At 47.0% G+C, this 15,673-nt stretch overlaps 1 protein-coding gene across 1 annotated transcript in view; it reads right to left on the bottom strand.

The window, feature by feature from the left end:
* PAPSS2 (3'-phosphoadenosine 5'-phosphosulfate synthase 2) overlaps nt 1-15,673 on the bottom strand; it is a 116,891-nt gene that overhangs the window by 15,724 nt on the left and 85,494 nt on the right. Inside the window, exons 5-8 of the mRNA XM_075348732.1 lie at nt 9,894-10,032; nt 9,647-9,765; nt 6,120-6,233; nt 1,081-1,192 (exon numbers count right to left, since the gene is read on the bottom strand). Coding sequence (XP_075204847.1) covers nt 1,081-1,192; nt 6,120-6,233; nt 9,647-9,765; nt 9,894-10,032 — 484 coding nt within the window. The remainder of the gene's footprint in view (nt 1-1,080; nt 1,193-6,119; nt 6,234-9,646; nt 9,766-9,893; nt 10,033-15,673) is intronic.

Below are 15,673 nucleotides of genomic sequence, written 5' to 3'. Positions count from 1 at the left end.
AGCACGTGATTCAATGTATGGGGCAGAAAGCCGTGAGCACAAACGTTCAGATCACAGGTATGTAATGTGTATGGCCACCTGTAAAGGGTTGTCTGGGCATACACTAAAGGGTGCTTTACACGCTGCGACATCGATAGCGATCTCGTTAGTGATGTAACACGCCACATACGATTTGCCGAGATCGCACATGTGACCGGCGCTTAAAAAAAAATGACCTATGTACGATCTTGGCAAATCTTATCTGCGATCTGGCGTGTCACATCGCTAACGAGATCGCTAGCGCAGCATGTAAAGCACCCTTTAAGGATCACTAAGAGCAGATTGGTGGGAGACCAATACGCTGTGGTCACATTACCAAATTGTTCACACAAGGGACTTCTCGAGATAAAACCACTTGCAGTTGTACACTTATTACCTGTCATCGGTGATAGGTTCATGTTGTTATTTTTCATAGGAAAATCCCTTTAAGTTTAATGCCGTTTCTTGTATATAACTTTGGCTAGACAACTGACCAATAGTGGATCTATGAGGAGCATTGACAATAGTCTACATTTCTCAAAGATCAATGGGATGTGCTAATTTTAGCTAAAAGTAAGGTCGCACCTCTGTTATTCCTCCTGAAAAAGTATAAATCAGTTGTCCATTGTGCTCTGTATCGCTATACAGTTATTACTGATTGGACAGTGTTTGTGTGTGGAAAGACACAGACATTTCCAAGAGGCATAGCAGAGGAATGGGCCAACACAAAACTAAATGGAAATATAAGCTGTAAAGCAATTGTTAAGTCATGGGGAATACAATATATACTAATACAGAGATGTCAGGAGAGGAGACGGATCCTCTTGAATTAAACATTCCAGACAATCTGATACACAGTGTGTCATGTCTAGTACACGGCCTGCAGGGATGGGGCATGACACAGATACATGTACAGCCCCCGCAGGCTCGGCGCTAGACATAACACATGTATCAATGTGTGCCTCTAACTGTAACCCCCCGGCAGAAATCTAACCTTCATGAACCCTTTTATATTCCATGAACAATGAGGGACACACAAAAGTAATATATAATAATCCATACCATCTAAGAGGGTGTCAAAATGAAGAACCTGTAGATATTCCCTCTCACGCATGAAGCCCTTGAGTGGGGTGGCCCAGCCTTCACTCAGGATCTGCAGCCACTGGAGGTCCAGCTGTAATGACACATGAAATCACATTCACTCCACAGAAATGTTTTCTAATTATTACAATCTGTCACCAGGTTTTTTCTACTTAATCTGAGAGCAGTATGATGGAGGGACAGAGATCACAAGTCTAGCCTTGTATCATTGTACTGGGTTGCCTGCTGATATTTTTTTTTTTATAAAATCACTGTTTTATCAGCAGGAGATTATCACTAGAGGACTAGTAACCCTGCTGCCATGATGTCCACCATACTCATGTATAACCCTTCCCCTACCACTGATTGGTCACTTTCTGCCTATGCACAGTACACACAGAAAGCTGCCAATCACTGGTGTGGGCGGGGTTGTACAGAGCTCAGCATTCAGAGAACTAGTAGGTCTACAGCAGATAAAACAGGGATTTTGTGAAAACTGCAGCAAGCAGCCCATTAAGTGACAGATCACCGGAATCAGGTTCTCTGCCCTATCATGCTGCTTTCAGATGGGGTAGCAAACACCTGGTGATCATTTTTGGGAGTTTGTTACTTACTAATATGTGTTTCTTAAACTTTCATTTAAAAAAATATTAGTATAATGCAATATTTTTTTTTTATAGGTTCGACATTTACAAGAACACTAAACATGCATTTATCATTTTATCGCTGTGCACTGTGCAGCTGAGTGTTACTTAATAGTGCTGAATATCAGTCTTTAAGGGCCAGGGTGACGATATTGTTAGGTTATTAGCTTCCTATTGTTATTGTATAGTAACATAAAATATAGAAAAATCTTTGGTCTATGATCACAACTTAAAGCACCACTACAGCGGGTTATTTTTTTCTTGCACTACTAGACTGGAGCTTTAAATTTACCGTAAGTCCCTGCCCCCTGTCTAATACTCACCTGCTGCCATCTCGATCTGTTTCCAGCATCGGTTCAGTTGGTCTTCTAAAATTTGTCGGCAGCTCCAGTATTACATGAAGTGTGCTGGAGGTCAAAACTTAATACGACTCTATGAGAGCCTCTTTCTGGCTCTAATAGACTTGCATTAAAACCTTATGATGTAACTTCTGATTTCCAACCAGTCAGACGTTACAGGCACAAGATAATGCTGAGGGACCAGAGTGGTGCCGAAAAGCTTTGAAGTTGCCAGAAGGTGGGTAAATCACAAGGGGTAGGGGACTTACATTTAAAGAGCCACTCCAATGCTGAAAAAAAAAAGCTGGAGTGTTGCTTTAATGTCACAATATTCAAGTCCTGGGAATCTAGATACTCTTTGTTACATGTGAATATACAATACTAGAAGGTGGCCCGATTCTACGCATCGGGTATTCTAGAATTTACGTATTGTGTAGTTCATGTATGATTTTTGTTATATATATAGATGTTGTTGTGTGTAGTTACTAAGTGTTTGTGTAGGGCGCTGTACATGTTCTGGGTGTTGTCTGGGTGTGGCGGGGGGTGAGAGCGGTGTTGTTTGTGTGTTGCGTTGTGTGTGTTGCGTGTGTTGCGTTGTTTGTGGAGCGCTGTGTGTCTGTAGCATTGTGTGTGTGTTGCGTGGTTTGTGTGTGTTTTGGGGGGAGGTATGTTTTGTGCAGTGTGTGTGTTGCGCGGTATGTGCGTATATTTATGTATGCCGCGGTGTTTGTGTGTTGGGTGTTGTGTGTGTGCAGCGTTGTCTGTGTGTGTGGGTGTCTGTGTACGGCGGTGTTTGTGTTTCCCAGTGTGTGTGTGTTGTGCAGTGCGCATGTGTGTGTGTGTGTTGGGGGGAGGTGTGCACCTCCCATCATGCTCCATCCTCCATGCTGCGCACCCCCCATCGTGCTCCATCCCCCAAGCTGCGCACCCCCCATCGTGCTCCATCCCCCATGCTGCGCATCCCCCATCGTGCTCCATCCCCTAATCTGCGCACCCCCCATCGTGCTCCATCCCCCATGCTGCGCACCCCCCATCGTGCTCCATCCCCCATGCTGCGCATTCCCCATCGTGCTCCATCCCCCATGCTGCGCATTCCCCATCGTGCTCCATCCCCCATGCTGCGCATTCCCCATCGTGCTCCATCTCCCATGCTGCGCACTCCCAAACGTGCTCCATCCGCCATGCTGCGCACTCCCAAACGTGCTCCATCCGCCATGCTGCGCACTCCCTATCGTGCTACATCCCCCATGCTGCGCACCCCCCATAGTGCTCCATCCCCCATGCTGGCCGCAGCATCAGCCTCTGTGCCCGCAGCATCAGCCTCTGTGCCCGCAGCATCAGCCTCTCTGCCCGCAGCATCAGCCTCTCTGCCCGCAGCATCAGCCTCTCTGCCCGCAGCATCAGCCTCTGTGCCCGCAGCATCAGCCTCTGTGCCCGCAGCATCAGCCTCTCTGCCCGCATCAGCCTCTGTTCCCGCAGCATCAGCCTCTGTGCCCGCAGCATCAGCCTCTCTGCCCGCAGCATCAGCCTCTGTGCCCGCAGCATCAGCCTCTGTGCCCGCAGCATCAGCCTCTGTGCCCGCAGCATCAGCCTCTCTGCCCGCATCAGCCTCTGTGCCCGCAGCATCAGCCTCTGTGCCCGCAGCATCAGCCTCTCTGCCCGCAGCATCAGCCTCTCTCCTCACAGCCTACCCCAGCCTCAGCCTCCCCCAACATCAGCCTCTCTTCTCTCAGCCTCCCCCCTCCCAGCCTTCCCCAGGATCAGCCTCTCTCCTCCCAGCCTCCTCCAGCACGCCGTGCTCCTCTGCCGCCACTCACAGATCCGATCGTATACACTCACACTCACACCCACCCGATCGCATACACTCACACCCACCCACCCGATCGCATACACTCACACCCACCCGATCGCATACACTCACACCCACCCGATCGCATACACTCACACCCACCCGATCGCATACACTCACGCACACACACATTGACGATATTACACATAGGCGCTCATACTCACAACATCCGGAGATACCACATGCTTCCGGCCATGTGATCCTCCGGCAGGTCCTGAAAGCTCACAGCACAGTACCGCCGCCGAGAAGCAAGCGATATCCCAGGATGTTGTGAGTGTGTGGATGTGATGTGTGTGTGAGGTGTGTGTGAGAGTGAGTGTGATCTGATGTGTGTGTGTGTGTACTCACCTGGGGCTCCGTGTCAGTTGGGGGAATGCGTGCGGGGGCGGGGCCAGAGCGAGCTTGCATTGCGTGAGGGGGGCGGGGCCTGCAGAGAGCCGGGGCGAGAGGCCAATCCGTGTGGGGGGGCGGGGCCATGGCGAGCCCAGCGGCCAATCAGCTTTGTGTCACCGTAAGGACACAATTTTGGAGCATGACAGACAGACAGACAGACAGAATAAGGCAATTATATATATAGATAATGACACAACACATTCCACCTATATATTAATCTGAATTTAAATCCATGGGCATTAATATGAAGCTGGTCCCTCTAATGCAGCTACAACAGCATCCACTCTTCTGGGAAGGCTTTCTACAATATTTTGGAGGATGTCTATGGGAATTTGTGAGACTTCATCCAGAACACTTGTGTGGTCGTATTAGAGGACCTAGCATGCGATCCGGGGTTGAGGTCGGGGCTCTGTGCAGCCAGTCAAGTTGTTCCGCATCAAACGCCCTCAACCATGTATTTATGGATCTGGCTTTGTTCACTGGGACACAGACATGCAACAGAAAAGGACACAATGCAGTTGGGCAGGTAACCTCTTCTGGTATTTGCCAAACGTAGACTCATCTATCAAACTGCCAGATAGAAAAGCGTGATTCGACATTCCACAGAACACGTTTCCACGGCTGAGCACAGGTGCAGCATACTTTACACACCTCCATCTGACGCCTGACACTGGGCTCACATTTGCAAATTCTGGAGTTTTGTGATGCTAGTAAGACAATAGCCACTATGGTAACAGGAAAGGATGCAAAGAGTAAATGCATAATGTAAGGCATCCTTCATACGTCAGTGATTCTGGTACTGTGATGTGCTAGTTTTTATACGAACTAGAATCACTGACATATGCAGACCCATTATAATCAATGGGTCTGCGCACACATCAGTGATTTTTCACTGACCGTGTCTCCGTGCGGCGTACACGCGTGTCCGTGTGCTCCGCACAGGGACATGTCCGTTTTTTTCTGACATCCCTGATGTCCCACAGACCACACTATGGTGTGATCCATGAAACATGCACCAGAAAAACACGGACATTGAAAATAAAAAGCTTTTTAAACTCACCTGTTTCAAAGCGACGCTGTGTTCGGCCTCTGCTCTCCGCAGCTTCCTCCCCGGCCAATTACTGGTATGCATATTCATTTATACAGGCACAGCCGACCCGGAAGCAGCTGCAGAAGTCACCACGAAGAGCAGGAGCTGGGACAGGTGAGTTTATCTCCATGTGCAATCACGGCATGCGGAGGGACATATGCGTTTTTAACACGTCAGTGAAAAATGTCTATGTTTTTCACTGACGTGTGAAACAGGGCTAAGGTAGATGTGGGTCTGTGGTCTTCTCATCCCACTACAGGGTACAATGGGTAAGCAGGACTTCTATATTATATTCATTTATTTGCACTATTATGCACTTTTTGTTCAGGTTTACATTCTCTATATCTACCTTACATTGTCCATTTACTGTGTGCATCCCTTCCTGTTACTACAGTGACTATTGCCTTACTAGCATCACAGCAGGGATTTAAAGGGCTAGCCACAGAATTACTAATAGGTTGTTATTGTATTGTTATTTAATGAATTAAAGATTATTTTCTTATGACATATTACTCGTGGATTTTTGTAATGAGAAATATATAACTATGGTAACGTAACTGAATGATAAGCATAAAATGATTAAGATGTGTCCCAAAATATTTGTCCATATAATGTAATGCATTTAATTTACGATAACTGCTGAATCATCATACTGTTCCTTTAAACCATCATCATCCTCATCATCATTTTGTAGAAGGGAGCCTTACCTTAGTAATCTCAATTGCAGGAAGGTTTTCAGCTTCTTCCCGAGCCTGCTTCAACTTGTTCTCAGGTACAAACAATTCATGGACTTCCTTTGTAGCTCCTGATGGGACAATTTCCTGGAGAAAAGAAGTCCAGAATCTGATCAAATACCAAAAATTCCTAGATCCCATCACATGCAGGTAGCACAAAATGAGCAACCTCCAGGTGATTATCAGGTCTGTACATGTAAGTAGTAAATGTCGGTGTTTCACTCTGTCCAAATGGGGAACCATGTGGTTTTACAATAAATGGATTAAAGGGAACATGTCAGCTCACCTATGCCCTCCAACCCAGCAGCATCCCCATGTGTATGCCAAAAGCCCCTGCCTAACCAGCCCTGTATTATGCTATTTACTAAAATCAACAGCATTTATAAAGTGTACTGTTCCTATGCTAATTATGGCCTTGACTAGCCGAAGGGGCATTGTTTCTCCAGACTAGTTGGCCCTCTTTCCATGTTATCAACCCCTCTCTGGGCAAGATAAGATGATTTGAACTAGCCTTAAGGCCCCAACATCGCTAGCAACATCGCTGCTAATGAACAACTTTTGTGACGTTCCTAGCGATGTCGCTGTGTGTGACATCCAGCAACAACCTGGCCCCTGCTGTGAGGTCGTTGGTTGTTGCTGAATGTCCTGGGCCATTTTTTAGTTGTTGCTGTCCCGCTGTGAAGCACAGATCGCGGTGTGTGACAGCGAGACAGCAACAACTGAATGTGCAGGCAGCAGGAGCCGGCTTCTGCGGAGGCTGGTAACCAATGTAAACATCGGGTAACCAAGAAGCCCTGTCCTTGGTTACCCGATATTTACCTTTGTTACCAGCCTCCGCCGCTCTCACTGTCAGTGCTGGCTCCTGCTCTGTGCACATGTAGCTGCAGCACACATCGGGTTAATTAACCCGATGTGTGCTGTAACTAGGAGAGCAAGGAGCCAGCGCTAAGCATTGTGCGCTGCTCCCTGCTCTGTGCACATTTAGCTGCAGCATACATCGGGTTAATTAACCCGATGTGTGCTGTAACTAGGAGAGCAAGGAGCCAGCGCTAAGCAGTGTGCGCTGCTCCCTGCTCTGTGCACATTTAGCTGCAGCATACATCGGGTTAATTAACCCGATGTGTGCTGTAACTAGGAGAGCAGGGAGCCAGCGCTCAGTGTGCGCTGCTCCTTACTCTCTGCACGTGTAGCTCCGTGCGGTGGTAACCAAGGTAAATATCGGGTTGGTTACCCGATATTTACCTTAGTTACCAAGCGCAGCATCTTCCACGCAGCGCTGGGGGCTGGTCACTGGTTGCTGGTGAGCTCACCAGCAACTTGTGTAGCGACGCTCCAGCAATCCCTGCCAGGTCAGGTTGCTGGTGGGATCGCTGGAGCGTCGCAGTGTGACATCTCACCAGCAACCTCCTAGCAACTTACCAGCGATCCCTATCGTTGTTGGGATCGCTGGTAAGTTGCTTAGTGTGACGGTACCTTTAAGCTGGGTTCACACTAAGCGACAGCGACAACGACGTCGCTGTTACGTCACCATTTTTGGTGACGTAACAGCGACCTTGTAAGTCGCTGTTATGATCGCTGCTTAGCTGTCAAACACAGCAGAAGCAGCGATCATAACGTCGCTGTGCTGCACGTGCAGAGAGCAGGGAGCCGCGCTTAGCGCTGGCTCCTTGCTCTCCTAGGTACAGTACACATCGGGTTAATTAACCTGATGTGTGCTGCAGCTACATGTCACAGTGCAGAGAGCAGGGAGCCGCGCGCACTGCTTAGCGCTGGCTCCTTGCTCTCCTTGCTACAGTATACATCGGGTTAATTACCCGATGTGTACTGCAGCCACATGTGCACAGAGCAGGAGCCGGCACTGGCAGCAAGAGCAGAGGCTGGTAACGAAGGTAAATATCGGGTAACCAGGGAAAGGTCTTCCCTTGGTTACCCGATGTTTACCTTGGTTACAGCTTACCGCAGCTGCCAGATGCTGGCTCCTGCTCTCTGCTCGCTTCATTTCGTCGCTCTCTCGCTGTCACACACAGCGATGTGTGTGTCACAGCGGGAGAGCGACGACGAAAAAATGAAGCAGGACATTCAGCAACGAGCAACGACCTCACAGCAGGGGCCAGGTCGTTGCTGGATGTCACACACAGCGACAGCGACGGGACGTCGCTGCAACGTCACAGAAAATGGTGACGTAGCAGCGACGTCGTTGTCGTTGTCGCTGTGTGTGACACCTCCTATAGTGCACATGTTTGATTCCTGCAGCGTCGGTGCTCCTCAGAAGACGGGTGTACGAGTCCTGGGTTCTGAGTGGCCCATTGTGCATAATACAATTTTTTTCCGATCATGTGCAGTGCACCTCTCTGATATAAATTATTATCTTTTTAGTCATGTATATATTGGCACCACAGTGGCTCAGTGGTTAGCGCTGTTTCTTTGCAGCACTGGGGTCCTGAGTTCAAATCCCACCAAGGGCAACATCTGCAAGAAGTTTATATGTTCTCCCTTTGTTTGTGTGGATTTCCTCTGATAGGGATTTTAGATTGTGAGCCAGGACACTGATGATGTTGGCTGTAAAGCGCTGTAGAATATGATGGCGCTATATAAGTGAGAAAATAAATATTAAGTCCTGCTGTCCGAACAATGGCACGGCCGGTCAGCAGACCAGACCACAGCAGATTAGGGCAATAAACAGCTGTCCATTTGCACATTTTTTAACGTCACTTATTTTTATGTTAGTCTGTGGGGGTTTTTTTGTCCTATTGGCGGAGATTCAAAATGGTTTTTGCCAGATTCATCATTCACATTTTTTTTTTAAAGTTGCAAAAATTGGTGTAAATTTACTTCAGTCCAATTTAGGCGGGCTTTGCACGTTGCGATATCGGTAACAATGTGTTGCCGACGCTGCAGCGATAGTCCACGCTCCCGTCGCAGGTACGATATCTAGTGATTGCTGCCGTAGCAAACTTTATTGCTACGCCAGCTTCACATGCACTCACCTGTCATGCAACATCGCTCTGGCCGGCGACCCGCCTCCTTACTAAGGGGGCGGGTCGTGCGGCGTCATAGCGACGTCACACGGCAGGCAGCCAATAGAAGCGGAGGGGCAGAGATGAGCGAGACGTAAACATCCCGCCCACCTCCTTCCTTCCGCATAGCCGCGGCGACGCAGGTAGGAGAAGTTCCTCGCTCCAGCGGCTTCATACACAGCGATGTGTGCTGCCGCAGGAACGAGGAACAACATCGTACCGTCGTAGCAGCGGCATTATGGAAATGTCGGACCCTTCACCGATGATATGATAACGACGCTTTTGCGCTCGTTAATCGTATGTAAAAGGCTTTACACACTACGATGTCGACAGCGACGCCGGATGTGCGTCACTTTCGATTTGACCCCACCGACATTGCACCTGCGATGTCGTAGTGTGCAAAGCCCGCCTAAGAGTGATTTATGTACACCTAAAGCTTTGGCGCAATTTTTCACACATTTGCCAAAATTGTAGTTCCCTCACCCCATCCTGAAGAAGCTCCACAATCTGCTGGATGCATTCATTCACAGTGTGTAGATTTGTCTTCAGCACCAGTTCTGGGGCATCTGGTTTCTCATATCCAGAGTCAATTCCAGTAAATCCTGCAAATAAATGATAAGACCATGCATCTATGTAATGAGCAGTAAACAATTCAGGGTAAGAATATATACAGTATACTGTGTACATGGAGTCATTTAAACCTGGACTTGTCAATGTTCCTCAAGTATACCTTTGATTTCTCCAGCTCTGGCCTTCTTGTACAAGCCCTTCACATCTCGGCTTTCACAGATAGCTAATGGAGCATCCACAAAGATCTCGAAAAATGGCAATCCAGACTTTTCATGTATCTTACGAGCTTCTTCACGATCCTATTGAAACAGCAAAAAGTCATCACTAACTGTACTATGCTCAGAAACCGAACAATGGGCGAATTCTACAGTGCACACAACTCCTCGTGTTAAAATGTCTACTGTATGTGTATTAGGGTGACCGGATCTCATGGGGGGGAGGGGGGAATGTCGGAATCTTGTTCATCTGGACCCCACAAAACGATTCTCCTTTCCAGTTATTGAGATAGCCAAAATTTGAGCTCGATCAAACGACGTTAACTCGTGCCGCTCGTTGCTCAAAGTTTGAAAAAATCAAAATTTTTGGCCAAAAACCTGACATATGGAGCCATAACTCCAGAACGGTAAATAATAAAAACACGCTTAATATCTCAAAAGAAAGCTAATGTTGTTCTTCAAAATGTATATGTTACACACAGGGTGCATGTAATTTCTATTCGACACAAAAATGGGATCAACCACTGGACCTCAACCAGACATTTTTAAAAGATTCCTCACTGCGTGGCCCAAGATAGACAAAGGAAAATACGACACAGGTATCAGTGACAATCTAATACAAAAGCAGCCAACTCCAGAAGTAATTGCAAATGTTACTGCTGAATTCGAGACCAAATTAACTGAGAGCCACCCCAGAGATGACTACAAGGAGCTGTTGCAGTTGGTTCTCGTATTTGTTGGATCACTAGATGGCAATGTTGTGGGTTTTAGAACTCCAGGAGCCATCATCACGCTAGGTGGATGGCAAAGGCTATTTACTGCTTAAAAATGTTCATTTTTCATCGTCAATTTAAGATGTCTAAAGAAGAAGAAAGTTCTGTGCGTGCCATTTCTGTTTTCCTAGTTAAAATTTATTGTAAAGCTTGGTTCAATGCTCCAAAAGCTCATCTTGCGCCAAAGCAAGATTTAGGTATTTTGCATAGCCTGTTAGACTATAAAGAATGTGACAACGACATTGCAGAAATAGCCCTGACCAAATTTTCGAACCATTTGTGGTATTTGAATGCAGAGTTGGTGGGATTATTGTTTTTTGATCCCACCATTACAGACGCTGAAAAGTTGTTAATGGCTAATAAATTGCTCAGTGGCACAGATGAACCATCAGAGCACGCTAGGGTTGTAAATCCAAAAGTTAGGAAAGAAAAATTAAAAGAGGTAGTTGATGGAGGATTGGTAAATTTACTTACCAAAGAAACATTTACATTCTTTGACCGATTTAATATAAAAACAGATTTCCTAAGACAAAATCCAAACACCTGGCCTCAAAATAATGACTTCCAAGAAGGAGTGAAAATTGTCAAAACATTAAAAGTAGTAAATGATATGGTTGAGCGTGGTGTTAAATTAATAACCGACTTTAACGACCTTCTGACAAAAGATGAAGAACAAAAGCAATATGCCCTGCAAGTTGTAAGCAAATGCCGAGCATTGTATTCTGACGTTTCAAAAACTACTTTAACAAAAGCTCTAGAATAGATTAGATAACTATGTAAAATTATCAACTCATGTAGGTACTACGTCTGTATCTTTTCTGTCTGTTTTGTTTGTATTGTATACCTCATTTTTATATTTTAAAATAAAAAATGTCATTAGACTTATCAGTATTACTTGTTTTTTTGTTATACTTCTACTTTAAACTCAAAAATATACAAAAAAAAACCAAAATTATCACTTAATAACAAAATATACGAAGTATGCTCATAGTGGTACCAGGTCACGTTCTTGAGGCTAAAAGCTGTTGTAACTCAGTTTGACTTAAAATAACAACAATTATGTATAAAATATAAATTTTGAAGAACAACATTAGCTTTCTTTTGAGATATTAAGCGTGTTTTTATTATTTACCGTTCTGGAGTTACGGTTCCATATGTCAGCTTTTTGGCCAAAAATTTGGATTTTTTCAAACTTTGAGCGACGAGCGGCACGGGTTAACGTCGTTTGATCGAGCTCAAATTTTGGCTATCTCAATATCTGGAAAGGGGAATCGTTTTGTGGGGTCCAGACGGACAAAATTCCGACATCGATTTTTTGCGGTCACCCTAATGTGTATACTTTCCTACTCCATAAAATAAAAATGTCAAAAGATCTTTTCTGCATGGTGTGTACCCTCTGTTGTTTCTCCTGAAAATATATGAATGGACATAACCATTCTTCACTGTGATACTGTTCAATCAATGCTGACTGGGATGGAAGACACCCAACAAGGTGAAAAGTAATATTGGTACTTTATTCACATATTTAAGAGATCTAGGCTCCAGAACGTTACCATAAAAGTATTTACTAAAATAGACATGTCAGGAAAGGTACAAGTACTCTGTAAGTAAAATGGGGACAGTAAAAGGTTAAACTAGCCAATGGCCAGCTCTAACATGATATATACATATATTGTGTGTGACCTAAAGAGAACCAACCATAAGGATTTTCATATATAAAGTAAAGCCAGTGCTATACTGGTGCTAGGATGATGAATGTAAGCATGGCTTCTGTTCAGAGACTGGATGTTTTATTTCAGAAATATGTGCAAGTTCCAGCAATGCTCTGCTATTTGATTGACAGGTGCAACAGGTAGGGAATATGTGGGTCGGTGGATCCATTCCCACTCCTGTCTGCCTGGCCTTGGTAGATGCTATGGATTGCATTTCGAACACGCTGCTATCACGTGACAGAAATCACATCATAACTGCAAAGAGCCCATATAGTCTAGCATCTACCAAGACCAGGCAGCAGACTGGGGCACATATTCCCTTCCTGTTGTACCTGTCAATCAAATAGCAGGGCATTGCTGGAACTTTACTTGCACAGATTTCTAAAATAATACATCCAATCTCAGAACAAAAGCTATGCTTACATTCACCATCCTAGCCCCAGTATAGCACTGGCTTTACTTTATATATGAAAATCCTAATGGTTGGTTCTCTTTAAAGCCTTTGGTTAGGTTAGTCACAGAATCACCATTAGGCTGCTTTCACACTACGTCTTTTTAACATGCGTCCTGAACGTTTTTTTAACGCAGAAACGGATCCAGTGCAAATGCGTTTTCATTTCAATGCATTTGCAATGGACTCGCGTTAACATCCGTTCACCTGCGTTTGCGTGCGATATAGTGAGGATCCAGCGACTTGCAGTTTTTTAACATCTTTCAAAAACGCTACTTGTAGCGTTTTTGAGCTGCGTCCAACTTCTGCAAATTGCTGGATCCTGACTAAACAGCACACAAACGCATGTGAACGCTGGCGTGCTGATAGGCAGGATCCTGCTTGCTCTACTGAGCATGCCCAGAAGCCAGCCCCGTGATCAGTCTATCTCTCTCCTACCTCTGTCTCTCCTCTCTCTCTCTCTGTCTCTCCCACCTGAGAGCTGCGGACACTCGTATCCATGGTAAATATCGGGTAACCACTTATATTAGTTACCCGATGTTTACGTTGGTAACATGTGCAGGGAGCCCGGCTCCTAGCAGCTGCAGACGCTTGTAACCAAAGTAAATATCGGGTATCCAAGCAAGTATACCCGATGTTTACCTTGGTTACGAGCCTCGCAGCTGTCAGATGCCGGCTCCCAGTCTGGCACGTTTAGTTCCCATCACTCCCGATCACATGACTCCAATGCCCGCCCCTAAACATCCAGTGACAGGATCCTGCAAAGTAACACATGCGTTTGCATGCATTTTTTGCTGTAAAAGCAGGATCCGCTTTTGCAGCAAAAAAACGTTCAGGACGCATGTTAAAAAGACGTAGTGTGAAAGCAGCCTTACAGAGGATGTTACTGTCACGCTGTACTCTAAGATGTCCTATAGCAGTACAGCGCAGTAATGTGGTACAGAGAAGATTTTTGAAACTACCTGAGAAGGTAGTTAGTTAGCAGGTAAACCACTAGAGGACGGTAGAGTGGAGAAAACGTATGAGCAGAGTATTCCTTAGGCCTAAGCCACACGGCATGAAAATCGGAGCGAGTGGAATGCGATAAAACATCATATTCCACTCGGACCAATATTAGCCTATGTTCCAGCACCCATGAGCGATTATTTTCTCAGCCCTAATCGGACCGAGAAAATAGTCGCAGCATGCTGCGGGTGCAATGCGGACCTTGTTTCTCTCGCACCCATTCAAGTCTATGGGGCGAGAGAAAAATCGCACTACACTCACAGCACACCGGTGTACTGTGAGTGCAGGACGAGAATGGCAATAGCCGGCTACGGAGAAGAGAGGGAGATAAATCCCTCCCTCTCCTCCTCAGCGCCGGCCCGCCCCTCCTCAACGCCGGCTCGGCCCTCCTCAGCGCTGACCCGCCCCCCGCAGCTGTGGTCTGATTGCATGATTGGACCTCAGTCGCAGTGACACTCGGCTCCCGCTGTTCTGCCAGTGTGAGCCGAGTGTCATGCGAGGATCGCAGTAGTCCCCCGTGTGGCCCCGACCTTAGCAGAACAGCAGAAGGGGAAAAATGGGCCCAGCACCAGTATCCAATTAGTAAAATAAAAAATCTTTAATTCAACATATTTAAAAAATAGTAGGGATAAGAATCATGGGCGTACCCAGCGAAGGGCAGGGGGGGCAGCTGCCCCCCCCTAGAAGCAGGGGCACGGTGTAGTGGGCCAGTGCCTGTAGTGGGCCGCTGTATCTGCAGCCACCTGCGCGCTGCTCAGCACTGTGTGCATGCCAGGCACACTAGCTGCAGCAGGAGGCAGCGCGCTGTGCCGGCCCTGCTGTGTGCTGTGTGCCCGGCATGCACACAGTGCAGAGGAGCGCGCCGGTGACTGCAGCTTCCTCCTTCTTCCTATTCAAATGTATTTGCGTCTTTCAGTCGTAAATACATTTGAACAGCGCGCCGGGTCGGGGCCCCGCCCCTGATGTGCAGCAACGTGATGAGATCAGCACATTGCTGACGTCATCGCAGTGCTGCGGGCGCCGGGACACAGGAGACATCAGGATCAGGAAGCGGTAAGCGCTCCATGGAGTAGCCGAAGAGACAGGTGTAATTAATGGAGATGTGTGGGGAGGGGCTGAGGACACATAACAGGGAACATTTGTGAAGGAGACACAGCTTTGTGCCAGGCAGAGGAGGAGCACTGTATTCCGAGGGAGGGGGGAGGCAGGAGTGTGTAGTGATGGGGTAGTGTAATTTGTGTCTGCAGGGGGTGATGGGGGGTGCAATGTATTATGTCATGGGAGGGGGGTAATGGAGGGTGCATTGTATTGTGTGTGGGGGGAGGGGTAATGGAGGGTGCACTGTATTGTGTGTGTGTGTGTGTGTGTGTGTGTGTGGGGGGGGGGAGGGGTAATGGGGTGTACATTGTAGTGTGTGTGTAGGGGGTGATGGGGGGGTGCATTGTGTGTGTGTGTAGGGGGTGATGGGGGGGTGAATTGTGTGTGTGTGTGTGTGTGTAGGTGGTGATGGGGGGGTGCATTGTGAATGTGTGTAGGAGGTGATGGGGGGTGCATTGTGTGTGTGTGTGTGTGTAGGGGGTGATGGGGGTGCATTGTATTGTGTGTGTGTGTGTGTGTAGGGGGTGATGGGGGTTGCATTGTGTGTATGTGTGTGTGTGTGTGTGTGTAGGGGGTGATGGGTGGGGTGCAATGAATTTTGTGTGTGGGGGAGTGATGGGGGGGTGCATTGTATTGTGTGTGTGTGTGTGTGTGTGTTTGGGGGAGGGTTATGGGGGGGTGCATTG

Source organism: Anomaloglossus baeobatrachus, chromosome 5 (genome assembly GCF_048569485.1).
Source record: "Anomaloglossus baeobatrachus isolate aAnoBae1 chromosome 5, aAnoBae1.hap1, whole genome shotgun sequence".
In the NCBI taxonomy this organism is placed as follows: Eukaryota; Metazoa; Chordata; class Amphibia; order Anura; family Aromobatidae; genus Anomaloglossus; species Anomaloglossus baeobatrachus.
Note: the sequence above shows the minus strand (reverse complement) of the source record. Positions and strands in the feature narration are given on the sequence as shown.